At 42.0% G+C, this 23,231-nt stretch overlaps 1 protein-coding gene across 2 annotated transcripts; it reads left to right on the top strand.

Annotated features, from left to right (window-relative positions):
• The first annotated feature begins 1,363 nt into the window (after positions 1-1,363).
• On the top strand, positions 1,364-18,698 carry WDCP (WD repeat and coiled coil containing). 2 transcript variants are annotated; one of them, XM_032391621.1, is made up of 4 exons: positions 1,364-1,443; positions 12,649-14,497; positions 16,915-17,032; positions 18,379-18,698. In XM_032391621.1, exons 2-4 carry the CDS (start codon positions 12,668-12,670, stop codon positions 18,504-18,506), a joined length of 2,076 nt encoding a protein of 691 aa, XP_032247512.1. In that variant the 5' UTR covers positions 1,364-1,443; positions 12,649-12,667; the 3' UTR covers positions 18,507-18,698. The 2 variants fall into 2 exon arrangements, with proteins under 2 accessions (XP_032247512.1, XP_032247513.1); XM_032391622.1 differs by lacking the exon at positions 16,915-17,032 and having other exon boundaries at positions 18,379-18,505.
• The last annotated feature ends 4,533 nt before the right edge of the window (positions 18,699-23,231 follow it).

Raw genomic sequence — 23,231 nt, 5'->3', positions numbered from 1 at the left:
AAAAGCCGGCAACTAAACCAACACTTTAAATAGATGCGCTCACTGGAGTTCAGAACGTTATGGAAGCACGTGAGAGGTACTTACCCTAGCTCGACTGCCCGGAATGTAGGAGCATTCTGGGGGAGGCACCGGGGTGGGGGTCGGGGGGGTAGTCGGAGGGGGATGGGAGGGAGGGAGGAAACCAGTCATTACCCTACGGCAACCACCCTAAACCCCTCTTCACCATCACGCGTAGTTCTGCCCCACTCACAGGTAGAGTCCCACCTTTCAAGGCAAAGAACTGCGCCCTGCGGATACCATTTAAATTAAGGCAGAATCGCTGTCGCCAAAGAACGAAATTTGTGACGGGTGGGGACGCAGAGTTAGTTACAGCGTGGAGTGATTCGTGCTGTGGGATGAATGAGTAAATTGTACCTTGAGCGCCTCTTCACGCCAGACCCTTCACCTCCACCCAAAAGTGTTCCAGGAATTTGGAAAGATACCTGTAGAGGAGATAACATTTGCTTGAAGAATGAATGGAACTTTAATTTTTCCCTCTCTTTTTCTCTCATTTTTCCCTGCAGTGTTCTAAAAATTGACGTGAAAGCAGATTCTGACCAGTGGTACTGGAATATAGGCACGGGGAGAAAAGCCTGAGCAGAGGCATCCAGAGTGGGCCCTAGAGTGTTCTTCCTCCATTCCCCTCCCGCCCCCCGCCCCCACTCTCCCATGTGGTTAGGTCAGATTTCAGGTTATCAGCATCGCTAAAGGAGTACTGGCTGTTTTGTTCAAAAAAGATGATAGTCAACTGTACTATGAGGGTCAGCATCTGAAATTCCCCATGGGCTGCTTCACGGCGTGGCCCAGAGTCTCCCAGGTGTCTAAAGACTAGTGACGCACTAGGTCCTTGGACTATGGCCATGGGGAGGCACTCTTGGGGTAAGTGTAGAACAGGGGTTTGTAACTCGGACAGGTCCCTGGAGCGGCTTCAGTTGAATGCACAATATCTTGTATACGCATAAGAACATTTTTGTATCACATTTTAAAGAAGTCCTCAACACCTTCTCACCCCCTGACCCCTTTCCTCCTCCCCCCAAAAAGTTAAGAAACCGTTTTGACTCTAGGGATCCTGTACTCTTTCTTAGACTAAGAGAATCGAGGAGAAGTGGGGGAAGACTCTACCCTTAAGGGAGAGTTAAAGTGTGGCTGATTTACTGTAGATGGAGTTTCACAGAAACTACTACTCCCAGAGATCTGTGCGGCAAGTCCCGAGCTTATTGGTCAGGGGAAGGACCCTCCCCTAACGTGACACAAGCAAAAGCCAATAGGCAGAGGACATTGTGGGGCTCGCCCGCTACCGCTCACCTATCAGAGGCCTGAGAGCCGATGCTTCCGGTATTCGCCCTGGGCTCCGGATCCCGCGGCACCCGGGAGACTTATTTTCTGTGGGCAGTGTTACTAAAGGTATTTTGTCTTTGCTGCTGCCCAGCTTAGCTGGTGTTGGGAGGCCGTCGGTGGGCCAGGAGGGAGGTGGAGAGACCGGCACTTGTTGGGGAGTGGGGAGGAGACCCAGGCGTGCAGAGAAGATGGGGAGAATGGGAGTAGGAGGTACGCGTGCGAAGGACTGGCGGCTGAGGACGAGCGAGGGGTGGGTTTAAAGGTTTGAATATATTCCATGTGACTCACTAGTGACACTTCTGGGAATATATCCTAAGGAAGCCATCCGAAATGAAGAACATGCTTTATGCATAAAGACCTTTATCACAGCCTTATTTATAATAAGGTAAAGTTGGCTTTAAAACCTTAAAATCAGGCGTCTCAACAGTGAGGAAAAATTATGCGACTTCACTTAGTGAATATTAAGTGGCTTCTAAAAATAATTTATAAAATTTAAATGGCACGGAAAAACGGTAATATATAAGTGAAAAATCGTGATACGAAATTATACAGTATGATTGAAAAAAAAAAATTAACCAAAACTACGTAGAAAAAAGCCCAGAGGGATGTAATCATAATTTTTTTTTTCCTTTGGATGAATGGCTTTTTGTGAATTTACCTTTTTACCTTTCTTGTGTTTTAATTTAAAAAAAAGTGTAAAGAACTTGAAATTATTTTATAGTGGAAACACAATAAACAGAAAAACAAATTGGGGGTTGTGTAGCTCTGTTTAAACCTACTAGGAAGTGGTCCGGTTCGCCTAAGCCCAGAGTTGACTTTAAAGAAGATTAAAACCAGAATTAAATGGCCACAGGCTGAGCACCAGGTCTTGGTTCTGACCATCTCTCCCCTGAACTAAAGAAACAGTGAGCTTTTCTTTCCCTAAAACTCCCTGAAATCTTATAGTCTGAGGGTTGAGAGGCTATTTCAGCCTTTGTCCTCTTGGCTCTGATCTTTCACAGCCAGGCTGTCCACTGCTTTGGCTTTAACTACCTCCATCGTGACAGTGACTCCCAGATCCTTAACCTCTGACTGCCTAAGGTACATTGCTACTCTATAGACATCTTAGATGAAGCAGATCTAATACAAAAATTATCACACACTGCACACCCTTCCTACCTTTGAAGCACACTCTGCCCTATAGATCTCTGATTAATGGTTCAACAATTTCCCAAGCAAAAAATGTGCGTGTTGTCCTTAATTCTCCTTTCTTCCTCACCACTCATATCCTACCTGATATCATTATCTATTCCATCTGCCTTAGAAATATCTCTTGAGGGGCACCTGGGTGGCTCAGTCGGTGAAGTGGCTGCCTTCCGCTCCGGTCATGATCCCAGAATCCTGGGATCAAGTCCTGAATCGGGCTCCTTGCTCGATGGGGAGCCTCCTTCTCCCTCTCCTTCTTCTTGTCGCTCCCCCTGCTTGAACTCGCTCACTCTCTCTCTCTGTCAGATAAATCTTTTAAAAAAAAAAAGAAAGAAATATCTCTTAAATCAGGCCCTCTTTCGCTACTGAAGTAGCTACAAACTTGGCTCTCTTTCTCACTGTGACATTCAAACTATTTCGTGGCCCCTTATTAAACTTATCAGTCTTCTTCTTTCTCAGGTCCATCCTGCACATTATCACATGAATGTGTGCTAGTTCCTCCTAATTCCTCAGCAGGCCCTTTATGATCAGGGAGATAAGATTGGAAAGGTATATTGATCTCAGAAAATAGAAGGCCTGGAATACCTTGCTAAGACATTTTGAAAGAACTTTTTTAATATACGTAGACTGCAGAGACAAAGTATTTGAGCAGAAGAACAAAATGACCATAGCTGTGATTTTTTAAAGAGATGATTCTGCCCTGGGGCATCTGGGTGGCTCAGTCAGTTGAGCATCTAACTCGTGGTTTCAGCTCAGGTCATGATCTCATGGGTCCTGGGATCAAGCCCCCACGTGGGACTCTGTGTTCAGGGGGAGTCTGCTTGAAGATTCTCTCCCTCTGCCCCTCCCCTAACTCTCCCACGTGCTCTCTCTCTCTTTCTCTCAAATAAATCTTAAAAAATAAAAGAGATGATTCTGCCCAATCACTTAGAGCATCCAAGCTCTGTGGGAAGGAAGAGACTGGCGTCTGGAGAATTTCTCCTTGATCTGCCCTACTAAAAAGGGAGAGGTGATCAAGACCTGAACTAGCAGTGGAGTACAAAGGTTTGGAACCAATTTTTGTAATTTGTGTTAGATTTTTTAGAAAAATATGCCAAATTTGTTCTTGTTACTAAGGATGAAAATACTAAAATTAATTCTCGTAAAAATCTCAGTAACATAATCATGTTTGTCTTTCTCTTATTTACAGATCCTTACCCTGTGCTATCCCTGGCCATACATACCCTCAATGACATTAGACTGACTTGGGTGGCCTAAAACATACCATATAAATTGCCTTTGATCTAATTTGCCCATTAGGAATTTTCTCTGCCCAGGAAAATGTATCATGCATTATTTATCAATAAAAGTCTTTAAAAGTGCATAAGTAGATATTAGAGGAAAACATATATTATCTTATATAACACCAGTGGGTTAGAGATGGCAGTTTTCTTCATTAGTAATAACAGGGGACTTATTCCTCCATTTAGCAAGCCACTGCAGACCCACTTAATCTGACATCATGGGGAAGCATAATTGACCGGTCTTCCTTAGTAAAAGACTCTACAAGCAAGGACAAGGCTAGCAAAGAGGTATGAGAAATAAGTTGCAGATAAGTTAAAAGCAAATCACCAGGCAGTTTGGTAGAGAATACATTTTTTTTTAAGGTTTATTTATTTATTTGAGAGAGAGAGCATGAGTGGGAGGACAGAGGGAGAGGGAGAGAGAATCGCAAGCAGACTCCCCGTTGAGTGCAGAGTCTGACATGGGGCTGGATCTCATGACCCCGAGATCACCACCGGAGCCTAAGCCAAGAGTTGGACACTGAACCATGTGTACGACTCAGGCACTGGGTAGAGACTGCATTTCTGTGGATTTAGGGTCCGAAGGCGATTTCTCAAGTTCTGTCTTTGATACATGCTACCTCAGTAAAACAGGGTTGAAAAATATCCATTGGGTTCATTGACATCGATGGCACTGGTGAGTTGGTGAAAGCTATTTCAAAAAGGTGGTAATAGGGTCAATTTGGAGTGGGTTAAGAAGCGAGTGGTGAGAAGGTGCTTGGCTGGTTTGGTTGGTGGAGTGTTCCACTCTTGATCTCGGTGGTGAGTTCAAGCCTCAGGCTGGGTGTAGAGATTACTTTAAAAAAGAAAAGTGGTGAAGGAATGGACACTGCAAGTTCAGACAATTCTTTGATAACTAGTAAGATTGAATGTCACTCTAAAGATGTTTATTAATCATTGTATTATTTTGTAAATTGCCTATTGATATCCTTTGGCCATTTTAAAATTCAGGTGTTTGGTTCAAAAGAGCTTTTTTTTTTTTTTTAAGATTTTATTTATTTATTTGAGAGAGCAGAAGCGAGAGAGCAGAAGCAGAAGGAACAGCAGAGGGAGAGGGAGAAGCAGGCTTCCTACCGAGCAGGGAGCCCGATGCGGGGCTGGATTCCAGGACTCTGGGATCATGACCTGAGCCGAAGGCAGTTGCTTAACCGACTGAGCCACCCAGGTGCCCCAGAGCTCTTTATGAAGTATTTTTTACATTTAAATCTTTATTTCCTTCTTCCAATCACAAAAAGTCTATTTGAATACATGCTTATTATAAAACAGTTTTTTCAAAAACACAAATAAAAGAGTCCCATCTTACATCACCCCACTCCATTTTAGTTATCTATCTTGAACAGTTTTGGTGTGTATCATTCCCGATTTTTGTTTGCATCTTTATGTAAATATATACAAATACCCATGTTTGGGTTCTTTTTTTTTTTTTCTTCTAAAGGAAGAATATAGATGAAAGAAAACTATTTGAAAACCTTAAAAAGGAGATTCTTTTAAGATGTGTTGGATCCTGAATTGCAATAAAAATGATCACTCTGTCAAATAACAGTGTGTTTTGGAATTAGATTTTGGCATTTAATTTTATAAGATTTTAATCTTTATGCACATTTATGATATTATATACAGTTGTTATATAATGTATTTACAAAAAGGATTTGGGGCAGCCATCTACTGTATTGATCAACTCCATGATGAATCCATGATGAGTTGATTCATTTCAGGCTTTAAGTGCATCTTGCATATTTTATTGGCTCTCCCCAATTCATCATAGCATCATAGCAAGGCTACACCCAAAAATTGTGATTACAGTAACTTAGACACAGGATTAGTAGTCAGAGTGCACATTTTTTGTTTACTTGATTCCTGTTAGTGTCTTGAAACTTTGAACCAAGAACTGCTACCATGAGCATTGCTATTATTTTGCCTAAATTACTGATTTTTAGTATCTTGTTTGTGATCAGGGAAGTTTGAACTAGGGGTGCCCAAAAAATACATTTTGGGCGCATAAATGGCCAAGTGTAAAAACTAGTATTCCACAGAGGCAATCATAAAATGAACCTGTGAGACAAAAGAAAAATCTGAAATTTCATTTCTGTTATTAAGAATTTATTATTAAAACATTATTAAAAAAACAACATTATAGTCATCATTACATTTCAAAGGTTTGAACTTATTTTACAGGAAAAATAATTTCTCAGCAATACTGGTGTTCCTGGATTGTACTTGTGGTCACCAAACTACACACTTTCAGTGCTAAAAAGCCACTTCCTTTCAGCTGCAAGGTATTTTGGGTACCTCATTTTTATTTAACACTTTTTCCTTCATTCTTTTTCATTATTATGTCTGGACTGAAAATGATTTATCAGGAATTTTGGAGATTTTCCACCTCATGAAAACTGGTGACGAGTTCACTGTCTGCCTTTAATTCATTCTCACAACTTGTGAATAATTCCCAGTTAGGATGTTTACTTAAATGACCCATAGCTAAATAGAATTTAAAGACTAAAAGTTAGGGGTGCCTGGCTGGCTCAGTGGGTAGAGCTTGTGACTCTTGATCTTGGGGTTATGAGCTCAAGCCCCTCATCGGATATAGAGATTACTTTAAAAAATCTTAAGAAAAAGGGGGGGGTGCCTGGGCATTAAGTGTCTATCTTCAGCTCAGGTCATGATCCCAGGGTCCTGGGTTCGAGCCCCAAATCTGGCTCCATGCTCAGCAGGAAGCCTGCTTCTCCCTCTCCTACTCCCCCTGCTTGTGTTCGCTCTCTCACTGTCTCTCTCTCTTCAAATAAATAAAATCTTTTTAAAAAAATCTTTTTTTTTTTTTTTAAAGATTTTATTTATTTGACAGAGAGAGACACAGCAAGAGAGGGAACACAAGCAGGGGGAGTGGGAGAGGGAGAAGCAGGCTTCCCGCGGAGCAGGGAGACCGACGCGGGGCTCGATCCCAGGACCCTGGGATCATGACCTGAGCCGAAGGCAGACGCTTAAGGACTGAGCCACCCAGGCGCCCTTAAACACAGTTCTTAAATATTTTTGTTTAATGAATACTAACATAATGAACAATTTTACCAAGATTAGAATTAGAATTAATTTCTATCACTGTGCTTTATACTTTTATTTAAATTTCATAAACATCGGGGTACCTGGGTGACTCAGTTGGTTAAGTGTCTGACTTGATTTCAGCTCAGGTCCTGATCTCATGGGTCATGGGATAGAGCCCTGTGTTGGGCTCTGCGCTCAGGAGAGAGTCTGCTTGAAGTTCTCTCTCTCTCTCCCTCTCCCTCTGCCCCTCCCCCCACTCATGTGCTCTCTCTGTAAATGAATAAATCTAAAAAAATAAATTTCATAGACATCTGTTGATCAAAAAAATGTTTTTCTTTAAGTTACCTAATGTACTCTTTTTTAATATTTATATTATGCTAGTCTATTTCTCAGTAAGTCAACTGTGTGAAAGTTCTTGTCTTTGTCCTAAAACTAATCTGTCACAGTCATTTATTATTGCAACATTTTATTCCTGCAGCCAATATATATATATATATATATATATATATACACACTCAATGATCTCAAGCTGAGATATATATATATATATATATATATATATATATATATCAACTCACTGGTAGAATTTTGAAATAGGATGTACCTGAGGCAATTTTTTGCCTTTTAAATAAAGAATGCTTGTCATGTTTGTCTATATTTGAAAATGAATACTTATCATTTAGATAAGTTAGAATATCCAGCTTATTCTCATTACTGCCTTATTCTCATCTGACCTCATTATCTTAGATATGTGTGGACACACTGTTCAGGGATGCTAGCATTAGGCTGTTCAGTTTTCCAAAGGCTGAAATCCAAGCCAAATAGTAGATTTTGGCTGAATACTAAGGCAAAGCCAACTTTTGGTGCATCTGAACTTGAAGTTCACTAAAGCAACAGTAAACCAGGTTCTGTGCATAAGATGATTCAAGGAAAAATTTTCATACCGTGGCACTGATATAGACTCTACATTATAATAATCACCAGAAATAAAGATGTTTCTCCCCCCTGGAACTACCCCAGGAAGGAAACATTTGATTGTTGCAAAATCCTACATTAGTTTTATAGAATGTTAAAATTATATCATAAAGGGGCGCCTGGGTGGCTCAGTCGTTAAGTGTCTGTCTTCGGCTCAGGTCATGATCCCAGGGTCCTGGAATCGAGCCCCACATCGGGCTCCCTGCTCGGCGGGAAGCCTGCTTCTCCCTCTCCCACTCCCCCTGCTTGTGTTCCCTCTCTCCCTGTGTCTCTCTGTGTCAAATAAATAAATAAAATCTTTAAAAAAATTATATAAATATATTGTTTGATTGTCCTCATGATTTAAATGACAGTATGAGTTCTTTAAGAACTGGGACTATGAGTTCTTTAAGACCTGGGAACTTGTGCTAATATGTATGGTTGCTTAACCATTCTTTTTTTTAAATCACAAAAAATGAGAAATGCTAGTGTATGGCTGCATTAGGACTATATGGCCCTGTAGGGGAGGGAAATATCTCTTAATATATATCCCCCATCGTTTTAGTTGTTATTGAAGAGCCTGGATTATTTAACAGACTTAGAAAGAACGTCCAAATACAGTTCAAAGAGGTTTACTGACAGTATCATAAGAGCCTAAAGCAACAAACAAAAATGTGATCACAACACAACCCCTGGCAATACCATGACCCAATTGGAGACTCCTTTTAGGATATAATGGATATGGAGCAATCCATCTGAAAGTACTTGCCAGCACTTAATGAAATGTGCTAGGAACTGACAGGCAAAAAAGTTAAGTCTGGTTTCTACTCGCAAGGACTTTGTGTGTGAGTTGTGAAATTTGAGGTAGTGCATGAAAGAGGGACTGGTAATTGCAGGTAATAAACTGAAGATGTCACACGAGTGCTTTAGACTATAAGGGCTATAGGCGTTAAGAGGAGGAAAGTATCAGCTTTAGCAGGATGATTAAGGAAGACCTCTTGGGGGAGATGGTATTTAAGCTGGGCCTTCACTTCACCTGTCATTTATTATGTGTTTTGAATGGGCCAGCCATTGTAACTGTGAAGACGAATAAACAGAAGTAAGACTGGAGGGATAGGTAGGTCCACACTGGGCAGGGGTTTGAATGCCCAGCTGAGGAATTCAGACTTCAGCCAGTGCTGTCCAGCAGAATTTTCCTCACTGATGGAAATGTTCTTTTCTGCCCTGTATGATATGAGAGCCACTAGCCACATGTAACTGTGGACCACTTTAAAAAGGGCTAGTGCGACTGAGCAACTGGGTTTTTTAAAATTTTAATTAAATTTACAAAACACACGCGGTTCGTAGCTACTGTATTGAACAGCGCAGCTCTAGGCCGTAGGTAACGTCTGCCAGTTTTTTTTTTAATATCTGCCAATTTTTAAGCTGATAAATGATATACTTAAAAGGACATTTTAGGATTGGTTTGGCACAAGATGGACTGAAGAAAGCCAGAGGTAGGGAAACCAAGTAGGAGGAGATTATTGCAGTCATCTAGGTTAGAGGTGCCAGTGATTGATTCAGGAGGGTGCTGGTGGGAATGACAAGGACTGGATTCAGAAACAGTTCTAAGAATTAGTAGGATTTGACGACTAACTGAGAGTACAGGAGAGCAGTCAAATGGAGTCCCGAGTTTTTAGCCTGAGTGAATGTGAGAATGGTGATATCCATTAAGGAGCTGCTGTTGAGAGCAAAAAAACCTTTTTTTTTTCTTGTATGCACATCCGGTTTGAAATGAGTGTGGGCAGGGCTAATATCAGCCATAATGTGAAGCCTAACAGATAGACGAATAGCACTGCAGCTCAGCAAGGAAGCCAGGAGAAGAGATGGAGGCCTGACAGTAATAAACAGAGATGATAACAACACGAGAGTAGGTGACATTGGAAGGAAGGAAAAGGGAAAACAGTGGTGAGAACTGAGTACCAAACTTTTGGACTCTATCCATATCTAAATAAAAATTGAAAAGCTGAATTCCCACCTACAGGGGAATCATTGGATACAATATGGCATGCCTTGCAGCTACTTAAAAGATTGAGGGAGCTCTATTTTTATTGACTTGGAAAGGTACCCATGATTTAAAATAAATTAGTGAATAGTATGTAACATATGATCCTTGTGGTAATTGTCATTTTTTGAAAACCCCTTCCCTAATTTGGGGGCAACTGCCCTTTGTGTGAGTCTTGGTGGGAGGCAGAGTCCCATCACCCTATCACAGAAGCCTTTGTGGGGAGACCCTCTCTCCATCCTGGCAGCTAGAGCAGGGCATGGAAGCTAGGCTTAGCCAGTGGGAGGTTTCCCCCTGGACCCCCATTCGGCATCTTAAGCAATTGCCATCAAAGAAGGGGCAGTGAAGTTAGATTCTCAGGTGCTAATGTGTGGGGGAGAGAGTGATGGCCATGGTTTATTCTGCCTAGCCACACTTGGTTCCTGCTTGTTTTCTGAGCCTGGTTCTCAAGCCGCCTTTTTTTGCTTAAATTAGCCAGAGTGGTCTCTGTTGTTAGTACCCAGGAACTTTGACTTATACCCCCACTTTTTGTTTAAAAGAAAAACAAACTGGGGCACGTGGTTGGCTCAATCGGGTGGGCATCTCCCTTTGGCTTGGGTAATGATCAGGTCCTGGGATCTACCCCTGCATCGGGCACCCTGCTCAGTGGGGGCGTCTCCTTCTCCCTCTAACCCTCCCCCCTGCTCATGCTCTTGCTCACTCTGTCTATCTCAAATGTGAATAAATAAAAAAATCTTTAAAAATAAATAAAAGGAAAAAAACTTAGCACATAATAAAATTCTTCTTACTTTATTTTTATTATTATTTATTTTTTTTATTTTTTTATTTTTTGGTAGGTTTCTTTAATGGTTTCAAAGGCTACACACCAAATCGTTAACAGTGCTTTTATCAAGGATTTGAGATTGGGGAGGGGCGGTGTTGGCATAGGGGAGGAAGAAACGTTTCATTTTATTTTAGACATTTCTGGTTTGTCTGAATTTCATTGCAGTGAGCATGTACTACTTTAGTAATTTAAATGCCTGGAAAAAAATTATGAGAAAATGCAAGATAATACTTTCCTAACTTTGCATTATTGTGAAAGATTGTTGCAAGGAGCAAATGATAGGGAATCTGAAAATTATTAAGTGCTATTTGAATATGAGGAAGTAGGAAGGACAACAGTGACTTTGTTGAGTGTCATTTCACTGTGGAGGTAAAAACCTTCTTGAAGGGAGTTGAGGAAATAAGTGCTAATAAAGTCAGGGATGTGAATATCAATTAATGCAGTTTGGCAGTGAAAGAATAGAAATTAGAGGGCGCCTGGGTGGCTCAGTTGGTTAAGCGACTGCCTTTGGCTCAGGTCATGATCCTGGAGTCCTGGGATCGAGTCCCACATCGGGTTCCCTGCTTAGCAGGGAGTCTGCTTCTCCCTCTAACACTTCCCCCCTCCTGTGCTCTCCCTCTCTCTCTCATTCTCTCTCTCAAATTAAAAAAAAAATCTAAAAAAAAAAAAAAGAATAGAAATTAGATGGTGAAAGAAGTCTTTCTCAGTTTTGCTTTGTTTTTTTTTTTTTAGAGAGAGAGAGAAAATGTGAGTGGTGGGAGATGCAGAGGGAAAGGGAGAGAGAGAGAGAATCCTCAGACTCCCTGCTGAGCTCAGAGCCCAACAACGCGGGGCTCCGTCTCACGACCCCGAGACCATGACCTGAGCCGAAATCAAGATTTGAACGCTCAACCGACTAAGCCACCCAGGCACCCCTCAGTTTTTTAATTTGAACACTTTTTTTCTTTAAAGATTTTATTTATTTGCCGGAGAGAGACACAGCAAGAGAGGGAACACAAGCAGGGGGAGTGGGAGAGGGAGAAGCAGGTTCCCCGCATAGCATGGAGCCCAATGCAGGGCTCCTTCCCAGGACCCTGGGATCATGACCTGAGCCGAAGGCAGACGCTTAACGACTGAGCCACCCAGGCACCCCTAATTTGAAAACGTTTTTAAGTTGAAAGTACCATACCCAATATAGCCTCAATCTATATTCAAGAATTATTAACATTTTGCTACATCTGTTTGATCTCTCTGCATTTCTATATCAAATGTATAGGGTTTCATGGTTTTGTTTTTTGCTAAACCGTTTGAAAGCAAACTGTAGGCATCATGACACTTTACCCCAAATACTTCAGCATCATATTTTAATGGTAAGGACATTCTCCTACATAACCACAATACCATGTTCACACTTAAGAAAATGAATAACTCTACAATATCTTCTAATATCTGTTGCATATTCAAATTTCTCCAATTCTAAAAATATCTTTTTTTTTTTTAATAGAAAATTTTATTTCCTTGGGATACCTGGGTGGCTCAGTCGGTTAAGCGTCTGCCCTCGGCTCAGGTCATAATCCCAGGGTCCTGGGATCGAGCCCCACCTCGGGCTCCTTGCTCAGCAGGGAGCCTGCTTCTCCCTCTGCCTGCTACTCCCCTTGCTTGTGCTCGCTCTCTCTCTCTCTGACAAATAAATAAATCTTCAAAAAAAATTTTATTTCCTCAATTCAAGAGCCAATCAAAGTTTATATATTGCATTTGCTTGTTATGGCTCAGTAGTGTCTTTTAATCTGTCAAATTCCTTCATCCTTTTATCCCCTTGAAATACTGACCTGTGAAAGGCCTAAGCCAATTGTCTTGTAAAATGTCCTACATTTTGGATTTGTCTGATTATATTCTCCTGGTAAATCTTTCCTTTTTACTGATTTCAGACAACCTGTATCCAAAAGGATGGAGTTGGGAAAAGGAAGACTTCTCAGGACAGGGCTGAATGCGTTGTATCAGGCAATACACCCAGTTCATGGCCTTGTCTGGACTGATGGGCGTCAGGTAGTCCTGACTGATTTACAGCTTCACGGTGGAGAGGCCAGGTTTGGGGACTCCAAGGTCATTGGACAGTTTGAACATGTGTACGGAGTGTCCTGGGCCCCCCCTGCTGTGGCCGACGTGCCCACCGTGCTCGCCATCCAGCACAAGAAGCATGTCACTGTGTGGCGGCTCTGTCCCAGCACTACGGAGACAAGCAGATGGCTGATGTCGCAGACCTGTGAGATTAGAGAATCACTTCCTGTCCTTCCCCAGGGCTGTGTGTGGCATCCAAAGAGTCCTGTCCTGGCTGTGTTGACGGCACAGGATGTGTCCGTCCTCCCAAGCGTCCATGGTGACGGTCCCCCGGTGAAAGCAGACGTCGACACGGGGGGCCTCATTCACTGTGCCTGTTGGACCCAGGATGGCCGGAGGCTGGTGGTGGCAGTTGGCAGCAGCCTGCATTCCTATATTTGGGACAGTGCTCAGAAGACTCTTTGCAGGTGCTCCTTCTACCCGGTGTTTGCTGTGGACAGCTACGTGCGCTCCATGGGAGCCACCGCGGACTCACAGGTTGCTGTGGCGACTGAGCTTCCACTAGCTAAGATTTGTGGCTTAAATGCATCCGAAGCCTTTGATGTTCCTGCTGGTGGGGAAGACACTCGTCTGTGTGCTTCACCGGCTACTGATGAAGCACCCACCGGGGATCAAGGGGCGGTTGCTTCCAAAACACACTTTGAAACCTCAGTTTCTCCCTTTTCTTCTTCCTTTTCAGATTCTCTGGATCTAACTCATATACATTCCAGTACCGCCAAATCTGAGGGTAGTTCTCTTATTCGTCTAAGAAAAAAGGACTACTTGACAGGAACCGGCCTGGATTCTTCACATTTGGTCCTTGTGACCTTTGAGAAAGAGGTCACCCAGACCAGAAAAGTCACCATTCCCGGGATTCTGGCTCCCGATCTAATAGCATTTAATCCTAAAGCACAGGTGCTGGCGGTGGCTTCCAATACGTACCATGTCATTTTTATCTATTCTGTCATTCCATCGTGTGTGCCAAATATCCGGCAGATTCAGTTAGAGAGAAGTGAAAAGCCGAAAGGCATATGCTTCTTGACAGATAAGTTATTACTGATTTTGGTAGGAAAACAAAAATCCACTGATTCAGCATTTCTTCCTTCTTCGAAGACTGATCAGTATATCATTCGTTTGATTGTTAGAGAAGTAACATTGGAAGAAGAGTCTCCAGTAACAGCAAGTGAAAACCAGAGTGGAGGCTCTACTCTCAGTACTCTATTAAATAAAACAGATAGAAAAAAGCTAATTGAAAGTCTTTCCCCAGATTTTTGTCACCCAAACAGAGGGCTCTTAACAGCTAATGGCAGTGGGCAAAGCGGGAGACCTGGAAAAACCCTTATTAAAGAAATCCAAAGTCCTCCCACCAGTGTCTGTGACGGCCCCATCGCCCTTGACGCTCTAGATGCTGAGCCCATTAACCGCTCGGTAACGCTGGCCAGATCCAGCAGCACACCCCACCACACCCCAACTCCTGAACCTCCTGATTGGCCTCCAAGCAAGAACTTACAAAGGGAAAAGGAAATTTCCCGGCTGTCTAAGGAAATGGAAATTTTATCTAGGACCCTGACTGAAGTGCAGCGACGTCTCTCTGAACTCACAGACGTTCTACAAAAGGAGAAGTCCTCTCCTGGGTATCCACTCTCTCAGGACCCGCCCTATGTGCACGTCGCTTATCAGGTAACTTCTCCTTTGAGGAGCTGCCCGTGTACGTGAAAGCTCCTGCAGCCAGTGGGTACTGACGAGAAAAGCTCATTGATGAGCAAGATGGTGTTGTAGCTGAACTTCATGAGCTGCGTGTTATGTTACGGGCGAGTTCTACCTCTAGGTTGGTTGGCTGCCAGCCAGATGGGCACGCATACCAGCGTACGCTGGGATTGTGTCACTTGCATGGTGTAAAATATGAATGATTGTACTCATCCTGGCAATTTATATTTAAAAAAAAAAAAAGAATTCTCCTTATTGTGCTATTTCACTGTGGGAAACTTTTCCTTATGCATTGCAGAGAGAAAGGTTAGGTCGATTTAGAAAGATTTAATGCGTGTGCAAATATATCATATTACATGAATGGGATCATAGCTGATCTGTTTTTATCATGAACATTTTCATTCCCCGTTGAACATGGCCCTGCCCCCCTCCATAACTCACTTTAATTCACGGCTTAACGTGGCTCCCTCCATTATTTTAGTTCATACTCCTGTAATCTTACACACTTCTTTGTATACATAGGTCTATAGATGCAGGGGTGGTGGTGTTTTACAAAAATGGGGTCATAGGGTGCACTCTCTGTGCTGAGAGTACACCGTTTATGTAGCTGGGCCCTTGGTGGACATTCACGTTGCCTTTAGCTCTTCACTTCTCTTCAGTCACTCCCAGTCCTGAGTGGTACCCTTATATGTAGCTGTTTGTATTCCTACTTTTATTTCTGTTGGGTTGGTTCCCAGAAGTGGAAGTGCTAATTTGAAGAGTATATATATATATATATGTTTCTACTTTTCACAGAGTTGCCAGATTGCCTCTCAAAGATTTTTTACTTAATGCATCATCACATACCCCTACTCAACCTAGGAGACTGTCCTTTTCCTCACAGCCCCACCAATCTGATAAGTGTGAAGTGCTTTTCACTTTTATTCATTTGTATTTCCTTTACTATTAGTATGTCTTCATGGTTTTTGGCCAATTGAATATGAATTGCCTATTGCTCATTTTTTTCCTATTGAGTTATCAGTTTATTTTTTTAAGAGTGATTTTATTTTATTTTTATTTATTTATTTTTTTAAGATTTTATTTATTTGACAGAGACAGCGAGAGAGGGAACACAAGCAGGGGGAGCAGGAGAGGGAGAAGCAGGCTTCCTGCAGAGCAGGGAGCCCGATGTAGGGCTCGATCCCAGGACCCTGGGATCATGACCCGAGCCGAAGGCAGACGCTCAACGACTGAGCCACCCAGGCGCCCCGAGTTATCAGTTTATAAGAGGTTTTTGTAGATTATAGAAATTAATAGGGGTGCCTGGGTGGTTCAGTCAGTTAAGCGGCTGCCTTCGGTTCAGGTCATGATCCTGGGATCCTGGGATCAAGCCCCGCATCCAGCTCCCTGCTCATCAGGGGATCTGCTTCTCCCTCCCCCTGCTGTTGTGCTCTTGCTTGCTTTCTCTCTCTCTCTCCCTCTCAAATAAATAAAAATAAAATCTTAAAAAAAAATACTACTGTTTGACCAACTCAGGATGTAGGTTTTTAAATGAACCAAAGAATAGTTTAAAACTGAATTAAAATTTTTTTATTGTGAAAAATTTCAAACATACTCTTTATTATGAAAAATTGTAAACATAAAGACTACATAATGAAATCCTTTTAATATCTGTCATCTGGATTTAACAGTTGTTAACATTTTGCCATAATTGCTTCTTTTTTTTTTTTTAAATTCCTAAAATATTTTAAGTAGGAATGTCATGGTATTTAACCCATAAATATTTTGAGATCTAATCCTTTTGTTGTGTTAAATAATGTAGCCAAAAGCTCCTTATTTACAACTGTTCTAGTTTTTTTTTTTCCTTTTAAAGATTTTATTTGTTTATTTGAGAGAGGGAGAGTGAGAGAGAGAGAGAGCACTAGCGGGGCCAGGAGCAGAGGGAGAGGGAGAAGCAGACTCCCAGTTGAGCAAGGAGCCCATGTGGAGCTCAGTCCCAGGACCCTGGGATCACAACCCGAGCCGAAGGCAGATGCCCAACTGACTGAGCCACCCAGGCGCCCCACAGCTGGTTTAGTTATAATGATAGTAAATAGGATTCTAAAAAACTACTTACACATTCTGTTCTTAAGAAATGTTAACTCTGGGGGCACCTGGGTGGCTCAGTCGTTAAGCGTCAGCCTTCGGCTCAGGTCATGATCCCAGGGTCCTGGGATCAAGCCCCGCATCAGGCTCCCTGCTCAGCGGGAAGCCTGCTTCTCCCTCTCCGATTCTCCTTGCTTGTGTTCCCTCTCTCGCTATGTCTCTCTCTGTCAAATAAATAAATAAAATCTTTAAAAAAAAAAAAAAAAGAAATGTTAACTCTGTTGCTTCTGCAATCAGTTTAACAACTTTTATTTTTATATTTGAAGAAATCTTATTATGTAGGTCCTGTTGTTGAAAAAAGAGCCGTACTGCTCTGCAATGGCAAACTAAGGCTCAGTACAGTCCAGCAGACTTTCGGCCTCTCTCTTGTCGAAATGCTCCATGGTAGGTAGAATTCAAGAAATTGGTTCTACCCCACACTCCCTCCCTCTACCATCTATTTTGTAACTTTCATTGATAATAAAGGTGAAGTATACAAACCATTCAGTGATTCACGAGAAAGTTAACAAGAATTGTTCATTGCCTACTGTATACCCAAGTCTATCATGGGTACCGAAACACATGGGAAATAGGGGTTCTGCCCTTGAGGAACTTACAGCCTAGCTGGAAGACCTAAATGTACACAGGAAAAACCTGGAAGAGTTACAAAGCAATATATAACAGCTGCAAAGGAATGACATTAAAACCACATATATACCTATTGCACTAAACATAAAGATCATAGCAGCATTGCAGAATATTTCTTAAAGGAGTTGGTCATTTTAATATGCAGCAAACATGGGATGAGAAGGGTATCCCTAAATGCCAGTGAACTGAGCTGTGCCTACTCTTCAAACGCACAGCGTGGTGGGTTTTTTATGCCTCATTCTTCTAATGGTAGCCACCATGTTGAACATGAGATCTGTTTCTAGCACCAGCATTTTTTTGTTTTGACACATGCATCTGTGATATGATTTCATAATTGTCATCTGTCCTGGGTGGAGTTACTATTCCATTCCGGGTGTACCATATTTCACTTCACCATATTTTCTTTGACCTTCCAGTGGTTTCCAGTTTCAGCAGCATACATAGCACTGATAAAAACCTCTCTGCATATTTTACATGTTGTTCGTGGAAAGTATAGATTTTTCAGAAGTGAAATTACAGGGTCAAAGGTGAGGCACAGTAGATTTGAAAGAACCAGAGAAGGTCCGGGCATGTGTTAAGGCCACTGGCCCTAGGTTACTGCAGAATAAACCATTCAGGATTATCTGGACCATTCTAGTCTAACAGTAGTCAGCTAAGCGTCCTTAGGTGTCTAGAGGTTGGTAATGATCTAAAGAGTAAAGGTTCCTCCAGAGAGTAGCTGTTCCCACCTTCACATAGTTTCTGGAGAAATGCTTAAGAGCGAGTAGATAGGGACACTCCACACACAACCCCTAACACATGTGCACTATATACACAATCAGATGCATAGCACTGAGTGATAAATGCCTCGCTTGGGTAAAGATGGATGTCCCCTAGCTATGCCTACGTCGTCAATGCCATCAATACCCGCTCCTGCCATATAACGTCACCCTCAGTAGTACTCAGTCCTTCTGTCTCCCCAGTTGTCTGCACGGTCTTAACAATGATCAGTTCAATATTATCAACTACTCTATTCTTACCCTCAAAAAAAAATCTGCCTTCTTTTTCTTCATAGAATAAGATGAGATATCCTAAATTTTCTATGTGTTTATTTCACTTTGCAGACTCGCACTGGATCCTTCTCTGTGCTGATAGCGAAGGCTTCATCCCGTTAACATTCACGGCCACCCAGGAAATAACCATCAGAGATGGCAGCGCAAATGTCTTCACGGACTCTGTCTCAGAGTCTTAATCCTGCTCCTTCTCTTGAAGTCTTGAGAGACCTGACTGTCAAGAGTGTAGACGCCACCGGCTGATCTACCCATTTAGGCAGTATGGCCTGATACCCTTTCAGATGAGGCCATTCAGACAATATTTCTTTTCCACCGTGGACTCTCCTCAGCTGGGATTTGCACAGTCGCTCAGAGGTGAAGCTCCTGCTGTGGTTGGCTCGGCCGCTTTTCCTCCTTGTCCCCCCCCCCCCCCCCCCCCCCCCCCACCCCCACCGCCCTGGGCTGCGGCTCCCTGCTCTCTGGCAGAACTCAGTCTTTGTTAGATGGCTCAAAAAGTGGTTGTTTACGTATTCATGGCTGTGTGGTTTGGTCTAAGGGCAGAATTCCCAGAACAAAACAGTATTCTGGTGCCATATGGATTGTGTTTTATGGTTTCTCTGAGGCTTTCTGTCCCTTACCCAAAACTGTTAAAGCTGTGTTAGAGCAGCACTTAAAAGGTACTTCAGCATTGTTACAGATCATTTCCTTGGCTTAGAGATGAGAGTAAGAGGTACTGGAGAACATACGCTCCGACATATCCTTCTTACCCCAAACCAGCAGGAATCAGCAGAGCTCAAAAGAAGACAAAAAATCGATTGACTTCTGTCCCCAGGGCAGAACAGGAAGTAGTTCTGATGTTGGCTGGACCTGCCAGGATTTAAACCTGACTCTCTTGCTTCCTTAAAAAATTCTGGCCAATTAAGGTCCGAAAAACTAGCCCTGGGCAAATTGCAAATGAAATTTCAAGTGCTTTGACCCCTCTGGACCCCACTGGAACATGTGCTTATGCTAATAGTGCGATGCCAAGCCCAGGTGACATCTAAGGCATGATTTCATGCTGTGGCTACTCCTGATTTTCTCCCTGAAATGCCTTTTTTTTTTTTTTCTTTTTCCAGTTTTGGGATCATAAAAATATCCTACTTTTCTCCCAGTAGTCAGCTCCCTTAGTTAAATTGTCACTTTCATTTTGATGTTTCTCTTTTCCCTCCATTCAAGTCTTAGAGACCAGCAAAGAGTCTCTGAGAGAAAGTAGTTCAGAAAATTGGAAATTTCACTGAATCTGAGGTAGGTAAAAAGTACCAGCTTATTATAATTATGGGCTGAAGTGCCAACTTAGTAAAGTGGAAAGAGCCCTGAATGCAACCTCAGATGGACACACCACTTCTCAAACAGGATCATAAATTTCAGTGACGGCAGCCTGACAAATTGATGAGTGTGTTTCAGCCAGAGAGGTTCCATTAGCACATAGGCATCTTTTCCCCCCTTTCCTTGAAAATTATCTGAAAAGAAAGGTTTCGTGCCCTTGGGGACTCCTGTCTATCTGTTACCGTTTATGAAGATGGAGCTGGGGTAGGAAAGAGGCAAGGGCCCATTTTGTGGTTCAAATGCATTAGGCGGCTGCTGGAATAATGGAAGTGGAGGCTGCTGGTCTGTCATCAGGTGCCTGAGAGCTGTGGCCGAGGACAGCCTGAGGCCTGGCTCCATTTGCAGAGGAAGTGTCTGGGTGGGATGAAAGCACACTATTAGGACGCCTGGGGGGCCTGGGGACCCCGTAGTAATCTCAGGGCGGGTGCGTCAAGGTACAGGTTATATCCACCATTTCCCTGGTCAGATTCCTGTGAATGAGTCCATAAAGTCCCTAAAGCTTGTTGTGGCCATTGTGAATGTTTTGATGGTATTTTCTCTGTGATTATTGCTGGCATAAAGAGAAGTTCTTGATTTCATGTTTGTGGACATTGTCTTTGTATTTCTTCTGGTGGACGGTCTGGCACATAAATTATGTATTTCTTTACAACAAATCTGATTCCATGACAACTCTCCTACGAAAGAACGTTTCCTTGGCCCCTGCTATTATTATAGTCATTGGAGCAATAGAAGTTAATCCAGTATTTGCTGGCTTTGGATACAGGGACAGAAGAGCTATAATCTTTTAATTATTGTTTAATGTTCTGTTGAGAATATTTTGCATAAGGAAAGACTTTCTTTACAAATCCCGTTTGGTGCCCAAATTTTTCTAAATTTCGTATGGGTATTTATTATTTGATACACACAATACATATAAAGCATAGGAAGGCTTAATTAAAAAAAAATTTTTTTTTATTTATTAGAGAGCACAAGCAGGGGGAGTAGCGGAGGGAGAGGGAGAAGCAGCGCGGAGGGAGAGGGAGAAGCAGGTTCCCTGCTGAGCAGGGAGCTGGACGCAGGGCTCAATCCCAGGACCCCAGGATCATGACCTGAGCTGAAGGTAGCCGCTTAACTGGCTGAGCCACCCAGGTGCCCAGGAAGGCTTAATAATAAAATGAGCCACCTACCACCTAACTTAAGAACCAGAACATTACTAGAAACCATTCTGGATCCTTCTCTATAGAGATAACTGCACCCCAGAGGTAACTGATCTCTTGATTGTTGTAATGATCATTCATTCCTTTCTCTTTTTACCACAACCACCTATACACATTGGCCTAAACAACATAGTGTTTATTTCCCCTTGTTTTTGAGCTTTATACAATGGTGTTATATTGTATATAGTCCTCTGCAGCTTAATGTTTTTCACTCACTATTGTTTCTAAGAACCATGCTTGTTAGGTGTTTGTTCTATTATTTTCACTGTTTTGAGTTACCATAATATATCCATTTTCCTGCTGTGCACATTTGCACCGTTCCCTGGTTTTATTTTTGCAATTATACACAATATTGCCTTGAATATTCTTGTTAAGTATGTCCTGATGCAAGTATTTGAAAAGTCTCACTGGGGTCTTTTTTTTTTTTTTTTTAAAGATTTTATTTATTTTGAGGGAGAGGGAGCCCCGTGTGAACGAGGGAGGTTGCACAAGGAGAGAGAATCTCAAGCAGACTCCATGCTGAGCGCGGAGCCCCATGCAGGGCGGACCTTTGAGATCCTGACCTGAGCCAAAATCAAGAGTCAGACGCTTAACTGACTGAGCCACCCATGTCTCCTCTCTGGGGTCTTTGACATAGATGTGGAATTGCTGGAGCACAAGGGGTGTGTAAATTCAAATTATTTTCCCAGGTGGTCACATCAGTCTTCACTCCCAGCAGCGATGTATCAGAGCTCCTATTGTTCTACATGTTCAAGGCTTCTTAACTTAAGACAATGGAGTAGTTTTAAATTGTTTCTCATTGTGATCCTAATTTTTACTTCCAGACCACCAGTGAAATTGAGCATCTTTCATCTGTTTATTGGACATTTGAGTTTTCTCTTTTGCAAAACCCCTGTTTGTTTCTTTTGCCCCAATTTCTATCCGGTTGTCTTTTTCTTCTTGAGTTCTAGGGATTCTTTTTATATTCTAGATGTTGTTACTATGTGTGGCTAATATCTTCACCCATTTTGTGTCTTGTCTTTTCTCTTTAGGGTGTGTTTTGTTGAACAAACTGTTCATTTTAAGGAAGTCACATTTATCTATCTTTCCTTTTATGAAAGGTTTGCCTTTCACATTTCTTTCTTTTTTTTTTTTTTTTAAGATTTTATTTATTTGACAGAGAGCGACACAGCAAGAGAAGGAACACAAGCAGAGGGAGTGGGAGAGGGAGAAGCAGGCTTCCCACTGAGCAGGGAGCCCGACGTGGGGCTTGATCCCAGGACCCTGGGATCATGACCCGAGCCGAAGACAGACACTTAACAACTGAGCCACCCAGGCACCCCTCACATTTATTTCTTTAATCAACATTCTGTTGGGTACTTGAGGGGAACCCTCTGAGTTTTCTCTCTGTGTAGCTCACTCCTGTTCAATATTCTGTCCTGCAAACTCTAGCCACTTTGGTCTCCCCAAACTCATCTTCTCAGCTGAGAGTCCTCTGGGCTCCAAATGGTTCTCTTCAGTGTCATCTGGAAACTCTCAAGGCAATAAGCTGGGGTAAATCGTAAGCTTCACCTCATTTGTTTCCCATCTTCCAGAGATTCCTCCTTTGTTGCTTCATGTCCAGCATCTTGAAAACTGTGGTTTCATATATTCTCTCCATTTCTTTTTTATTGCTTCAGCTGAGAGGCTAGGTCTGGTCTCTACTATTCCATCATGGCCAAAAGCCAAAGTCTTTCCACAACCTGTTCATTTATTTCTAGGTATTTTATATTTTTTGTTGCTACTGTTTAAAAATTATGTTTTATAACTGTTGCTGGCATATACAAATGTAATTTCTTTTTGTTAATTTTATATCCAATTATCTGGCTATACTCCCTTATTCTAATAATTTATTTGTAGATTTTTTGGGTTTTCTGTGTAGGTAATCGTATTATTTACAAATAATGGCAATTTTGTTTCTTCCTTTCTAATTATTATACTATTACTACACTAGCTAGATCTGCTGATGAAGTGTTGACTAGAAGCAGTGATGGTGGGTATCCTTATTCCTGATTTTAAAGGGACTATATCACCATTAAGAATGATGTTCACTATAGGTTTTTGGTAGATATCCTTTCTCAGGTTTAAAAATTTCCTTTTCCTCTTGGTTTGCTTAGTACTTTTATCATGAAATGGTATTAGCTTTTTATCAAATGATTCTGTATCTATTGAGAACACAATTTTTTTCCTCCTTTAATCTGTTAATGTGGTAAGTTTCATTCGACAGATTTTTCTCGTGTGAAACAAACTTGGCATTCTTAGAATAAACCCAGTGTGTTCATGATGCGCTTATTTTTTAGACATTGCCAGACTCCGTTTACTAATATTTTGTTTCGGATTCTTGCT

The sequence above is a fragment of the Phoca vitulina genome, unplaced genomic scaffold (assembly GCF_004348235.1).
Source record: "Phoca vitulina isolate PV1807 unplaced genomic scaffold, GSC_HSeal_1.0 scaffold63, whole genome shotgun sequence".
In the NCBI taxonomy this organism is placed as follows: domain Eukaryota; kingdom Metazoa; phylum Chordata; class Mammalia; order Carnivora; family Phocidae; genus Phoca; species Phoca vitulina.
This window is presented reverse-complemented; position numbering and strand designations above follow the sequence as displayed.

Excerpts from the sequence above, each read along its gene's own strand:
- WDCP (XM_032391621.1), top strand. The coding sequence starts at position 12,668 with ATGGAGTTGGGAAAAGGAAGACTTCTCAGGACAGGGCTGAATGCGTTG. Across the intron at positions 14,498-16,914 it reads ATGTGCACGTCGCTTATCAG|AAATCTTATTATGTAGGTCC; the intron begins GTAACTTCTCCT and ends TTATATTTGAAG. Across the intron at positions 17,033-18,378 it reads TCTTGTCGAAATGCTCCATG|ACTCGCACTGGATCCTTCTC; the intron begins GTAGGTAGAATT and ends TTCACTTTGCAG.